Raw genomic sequence first — 6,000 nt, 5'->3', positions numbered from 1 at the left:
CACGTCGTTGCAAATGGCAAGATCTCATTCCTTTTGATGGCTGCATAATATTCCATTGTATATATATACCACATCTTCTTTATGAGACCCTTGTTCTTTAAAACCCTTCCGCTATGGTATGGGCACCTCGCTCTAGATTCCTCTTGCCAGCCCCTCTTTTTTCTACCTTCCCACATGTCTGCCATCCCAACCGTGGTTTATTTCTGATACAGAACCTTTTAGGCATCTCCTTATGTCTTGTGATTCTGGGGACCCATGACCTTGGGCTTGTCATACGCTCCTAGTGCATTAGCAGGCACTTTCCCGAAGGGGGACAGTACCCTCCCGAGCCATCCTAATAAGCCCACTGTTAGCTTTTTTGGTTTGTTTCTCTTCAGACTTTTGGTCTCTGCATCTGGTTTTTTTCCTTTTGTCATGTTTATATTCTAAGTAGAGAGATAATTTAGTATTTTTCCTTGTGCTTGACAATGTGCTTGACATTCTATCATAAGCTTTCTGACATGTTGTTACATACCATCATTTTTAGTGGCTTTAGAATAGTCCGTTGAATGGCTGAACTGCAGTTTTCCTTATGTTCCTCTTTTGCTGAACATTTAAGTCATTTCTAAAATTTCACAATTGTGAACACTGCCACAGGGATTATCTTTGAACATGAAGCCTTCCCCTTATTTCGGCGCATTTTCTTAACCTAGATTCTGTAGTGGGGCTACTAGGCCAAAGAGACACAACAGTTTTTGCTGGTTGCTTCTTGCAGGATTTATGGTTTTAAAGAGTTAGCATTTGTCAGAAGGATATTTATTAGAAGAGGAACAGATAGTTTTCTCCCATTTTGTAAAGACGAGTCTAGTGTTTCCTTCTCCTTGGTTGGGGCTGCATAATTAATAAGTGGCGTCCAGTTCGACTGGGAATGTTTCCTTAAGCCCTATTGATGAGTCCGGCTCCTGGCCAGACTCAGTAGGAGGTGATGTGTACTGATGACTGCTAAGTGTTATTACCCCAGAAGCTGGCAGCGTGTGATGTGGATATAAACCAGCAAGGAGGACTGCGGTCAGAAGAGATAAGTTCCTGCCTCACTCCGTCCTCACTAGCGGCTGGAAGATTCTCAGGGCAGCAGGGCAGGGACAGGAGGTGTGGCCAGGAGTTTGCTGCAGACGGGGTCCTCCAGCGCCGGGCCGGCCACCAGGGCCTCACGCATCCCACCAAATGACTCGCCACACTTCTGGCATTGATAGGAGATAGCTGAAGGCCTGGGAATTAAGTCATCTCATAAACATTCAGATTCATGGCAGAATTACTATTTAATTAGGAGAAGACCTGTAACACTGTGCTACTTTTAAATGAAAGTCATTTTGGAGGAATTAAAACTGGGTCATAACATTAGTATAATGTTTTAAAACAGACATTACTAAGACATACTGAGTGTACCGTAATTGATGAATTAAAGACATTAGTTTTGCCTTTGGATACTTGATGTGGTTATGCTTTAAACACTGATTCTAGAAACCTACCTCCAGATTGCAACTGTGCTTCCTTCTTTCTTTGTTAAAGTGAGATGTGGCAGTGGCTGAAAAAATAGGACATGCTCATTGCAGAAAATTTGGGAAATTTAAATTTTTATATATTATTAAATGTTACATTGAAATAGAGTACAGGAGTTTTGAAAAACCTGAAATCTACCATCCAAAGACAACTGCTGTTAATATCTAGGGGTAGATTTCCTTATTTTGTGTTTATGTGTCTTTTTCACCTGCAGATTTTTAAATGGAGTTACAATTATGCTGAACAATCCATTTTGTATCTGTATTTTTCTGTGATATTATATGGTCTTCATAATACAATTTCAGTAGCTGTAGAATACTGCATCACAGTAATGTAATGTAATACAGTTTATTTAATAATTTGAGTTATGTTCAGTTTTTACTGTTCTGTAATAGTGCTTCAGATGAACATTTTCGTGCATTTTGGCAAATGGTTGTCAGCATCTCTGGTGATCTCTTTGAGTAGATTCCTGGAAGTAGAATTATTTGAGGAAAGACATTGGAAAAGAACCTTACTAAGGCTGATGATAAAAATAGATCCCAAAAGTCACGCACATCTATATTCACACGAACAGGATGTGCTCTGGAGAGTATACCCTTCTTACCATTTTCACTAGCGCTGGGATTACTGTTTTGCTGTGTTTTTAAGTCTTAAATGAGTACATGATAAATGGATAAACATATTCCTTTCAAAGAAATATCTGGATTCATTATGAGTGGTTTAATCCACTGTCGGACAATTCAAACAGACTTGAAAGTGATCTGTTAGTTTCACCATAAGGAAGATTTTAAGTTAATATTTGATATTTAGAAGAATAAAGGTCTGCATTAGAGTTGGCATTAAAATTGTATGGAATATAATTTTTCCATGTGATGTGGAACACCCTGCCCGTGGAGGGCTGCAGAGAACCATTACAGAACTGTGTCTGTGGGCTGTGGGCAGTCGCTCAGCCTCACCAAGCCCAGGAAAGCGTTGCCAGTTACCGACCATCTGAATACATCCAGCACGACTTGGAATTTTAAGATCCTTGCATAATCTGTAAATTATTCAATTTGTTGGGGGCTTCAGACTTTAAATTAAAAATAACTCTCCCTCCTGTAGACTTAGTAATGGAACATATACAAGAGATTCGAAGCTTGAGGAGACGTTTAGAAGAATCTATTAAGACAAATGAGAAGCTTCGGGGACAGCTGGAACGGCAAGGGTCTGAACTTGATCCAGGTAAGGGAGAGCCGCCCCAGAGGCCTGTTGCACGCCTGCGAGGGCTTCATCTGGGGTGCATTTGCCTGGATCTGCATGCCCTGTGTTGGGGTGAGCTTCACACTCACTGGTGGCCAGAGAGGTTTCAGCCTGGATCCCGACCTTGCTGCTTACCTCCACAGTGACCTCCCTTAACACTGCCGACTATCAGTTACAGTAGCTTACTTATAAAGTGGGGATAATCATCCCCGTTTTATCCTGTGGCGATGAGTGTTAAGTGAGCTGAATGGAGCAGAGTGGCCCGCACAGTCCCTGGCACTGAAGGAGTCTGCTGGCCCTTGCACCCTGGATTGTGGCTGGCTCCTCCTCTGACTTTGGTCACTGGAAAGAAATAGAGAGGTATTTTAAAATAAAACGGACCGGTATTTCGTCTTTTCGTCGGTAATGGATCTTAAACGTACTAGCACGTGAGCGGTTTGGTGAGTCTCACAGGCCGGCGACAAGGTTGCCACTTCGCCTGCATACAAACAGTCAGGTCTGAATGGAATACGTATTTGTCCCGTAGGGAAGACATGCACATGGTGCAAAGCTTACTATCTCCATTCTGTACCCATTCATCTTGCTCTCCCTTCTCTCCTCCCACCTCTGTTAGTTGTTTTCCACACCTTACAGTGCTTTTTCAATGCAAATACAAATATATGTGCTTATTCTCTCCCTCATCCAAAAGCTAGAATACTTTATATCTGCCATTCTGTCCCTTTTTTTGTTGAACAATATATTTTGGACATCTTTCCTTATTGCTCCAAAGAGATTGTTTTCATTCCACAACGAATGTGTCTTTTTTTTTTTTTTTAAAGATTTTATTTATTTATTTGAGAGACAGAGAGCATGAGAGGGAGAAGGGTCAGAGGGAGAAGCAGACTCCCTGCCGAGCAGGGAGCCTGATGTGGGACTCGATCCCGGGACTCCAGGATCATGACCTGAGCTGAAGGCAGTCGTTTAACCACCTGAGCCACCCAGGCGCCCCTCAAAGAATGTGTCTTGAGAGCAGCTTTGTGCCCCAGGAAAAGCCCGAGTTTGTTAGGGAGTTGCACTGAGCTGGGTGTGGACCCCAGCTCTTCTGTTTATTAGCTTTGGGACCTTTGGACAAGTCACCCCGCCTCTCCCAGACTTAATTATTTTATAAAACAGAGCCATGGTGAGATTCAGTGAGGCAATTCTCTGAATAGGGCCTTGCTCCATGCCTCACTCAGTAAGTGGTTGTTTTCTTTGTCATTATCATGTTATTTTACTCTCTTATTTTTTATAACATTATTAGTTTAATGTTGCAAAGCTCTGCAACAAGTGGGGACGCAAACCTTTTTTAGAGACAAAATAACTGAGTTCTAGAAAGATATACCCAGTGGTGGCAGCACTTGAGTCCTTGCACCCCTGGTCCAGTTCTCATTCCTGTCTAGTCCAGCATAACCCTCTGCCTAGAAGGATCTTTCCAAAGCACTGTATGTGCTGATGTGCTGCAGTCGGAGAGGTAAACAGAGTGGATGCACTCCTCCCTCTCTCTCTCTCTCTCTCTCTCTCTCTCTCTCCAGCCCCTTCCCCCATCCTGCTTCCTCCCTCTCTCTCACCCCCAGGGAAATTGATTAACCTGAGTTATTAGTCATATCAAACACAGGGAAGAAATACATGCCTGGGCCCTTCACATTCACCCGTGGTAATGCCTGAATTAGATTCATTCTGTTTTACATTTTTCCTGGCAAATCCAATTATAGAATTCTTTGGGGGCTCCAGTGGCCCACCAGCTACAATGGAGCTGGTAATTGCTCTGGAGAGTAATTCACTCCGATGGGAAGGTTTACAAAAAGGCATTCATAAAGTATTTACACTGGTGGAAAGACATGCTGTTCTCACCATGTTGTCACAATCTCTAGAAAGACAAAGGAATAAAAGTGGCCCCGCCTACTCCTTGCTGTGAGGTGTTCATCTTGGGAGCAGGTCTGAGAAAGGCATGGCTCCTTGTGATGCGGAGGCAGGATATTGTTAAAAACTGCCACCTCGTGTGTTAACTTGTCATCGGGTAGAGGAGCGGTTGTGTCGGCCTTCAGACGAGACCCCGCCAGCTGAGGCTCCATCAGGCTCTGTCCTCGGGGCTGACTCTGCCTCTGAGAAGGGGCCACCCCAGCTGTGGTCAGAGCAGACTTCTTCTGTAGCATTGTTCCTGTTCACCCAGATGGCGCTTTGGTCCTGTTTTTGGCTCTAGCCCACCACCAGTTATGATATTAATTCAAATGATAATAGCAGTAATGATAACAACATGGATCATTTTTATCGGGCTAGTGGAGACTTAGGGAAGTGACGCGGCGAGCCTCAGGTCATACAGCTATTAAGAAGCCGGAGCCATGATTCAGACCCAGGTGTCTTCGAGAAGACACCAGAGTTCATAGGGGAGAGTAGAGGAGATTGGCGGGGAGAGACACATGTCAGTGAAAAATTACATGGCGCTGTGATTTGTGAATCATTAACATGAGGAAGGGGGATGCTGTAGAGCGAGAGAATGTGTAGCGTGGGCTTCTGGGAGGCCTGACGTCCCACTGTCCTTACGGGGAGTTTGATTATTACCGGTAGTCAGTTGCGTACCAGGATGCTTTCAGCTGCAGAGAACAGAATATGAGTAAAAACTGGTGTAAACAATGGGGATTTATGTTTTCTTACGTAACAAGATATCCAGACGCAGGCGGTTCCAAGACAGGTTTACTGGCTCGGTGATAGGGTAGCAGGGCTTGGGGTCAGTCTCCATGATGACCTCGGTAATTCTAAGCATCACATCCTCTCAGGACAGTGTCCACAGCATGGGAACGGAGATGATGGAGCTCCTCCCTGTCCTTCTTTTTTCATCCGGGTGAGAAATCTTTCCCAGAAGCCTCCAGCAGGCTTCCCATCAGGTCTCATTGACCGGAAGGGGCAGCTGGCCGTGTTCTAGCTGTACGAGAGTCTGGGAAAGCAGTGTCTGGCTCTGCGGTGTAGTAGGGAAGGCGGGGAGGGAAGCATCTGCCTGCCCCATGTAGAAAGCCCCGGGCTTTCCAGAGGGTAGCATGTTCCTGTGCTTTGGACGTCATATATGGTGCTGGCATAGAAAGCTGAGGTGGGGTGTCAGGGCAGCTGTCTGGCCAGAGGAAGCGGTAGGATTTTAGGAGATAGACCACAGCCTGGGCTAAACTGATCAGAGTTTGTAGATAATCTCAAACCCAGTCTGTCTGGCTTCAG

General features: G+C 44.6%; 1 protein-coding gene across 6 annotated transcripts in view; it reads left to right on the top strand.

Annotated features, from left to right (window-relative positions):
• CDK5RAP2 (CDK5 regulatory subunit associated protein 2) overlaps window positions 1-6,000 on the top strand; it is a 162,141-nt gene that overhangs the window by 132,434 nt on the left and 23,707 nt on the right. For all 6 annotated transcript variants that reach the window (XM_081803489.1, XM_081803488.1, XM_081803487.1 and 3 more), the window contains one exon: window positions 2,641-2,760. In XM_081803489.1, coding sequence (XP_081659615.1) covers window positions 2,641-2,760 — 120 coding nt within the window. The remainder of the gene's footprint in view (window positions 1-2,640; window positions 2,761-6,000) is intronic.

The sequence above is a fragment of the Leptonychotes weddellii genome, chromosome 14 (assembly GCF_054177405.1).
Source record: "Leptonychotes weddellii isolate Sample4059 chromosome 14, ASM5417740v2, whole genome shotgun sequence".
In the NCBI taxonomy this organism is placed as follows: Eukaryota; Metazoa; Chordata; class Mammalia; order Carnivora; family Phocidae; genus Leptonychotes; species Leptonychotes weddellii.
Note: the sequence above shows the minus strand (reverse complement) of the source record. Positions and strands in the feature narration are given on the sequence as shown.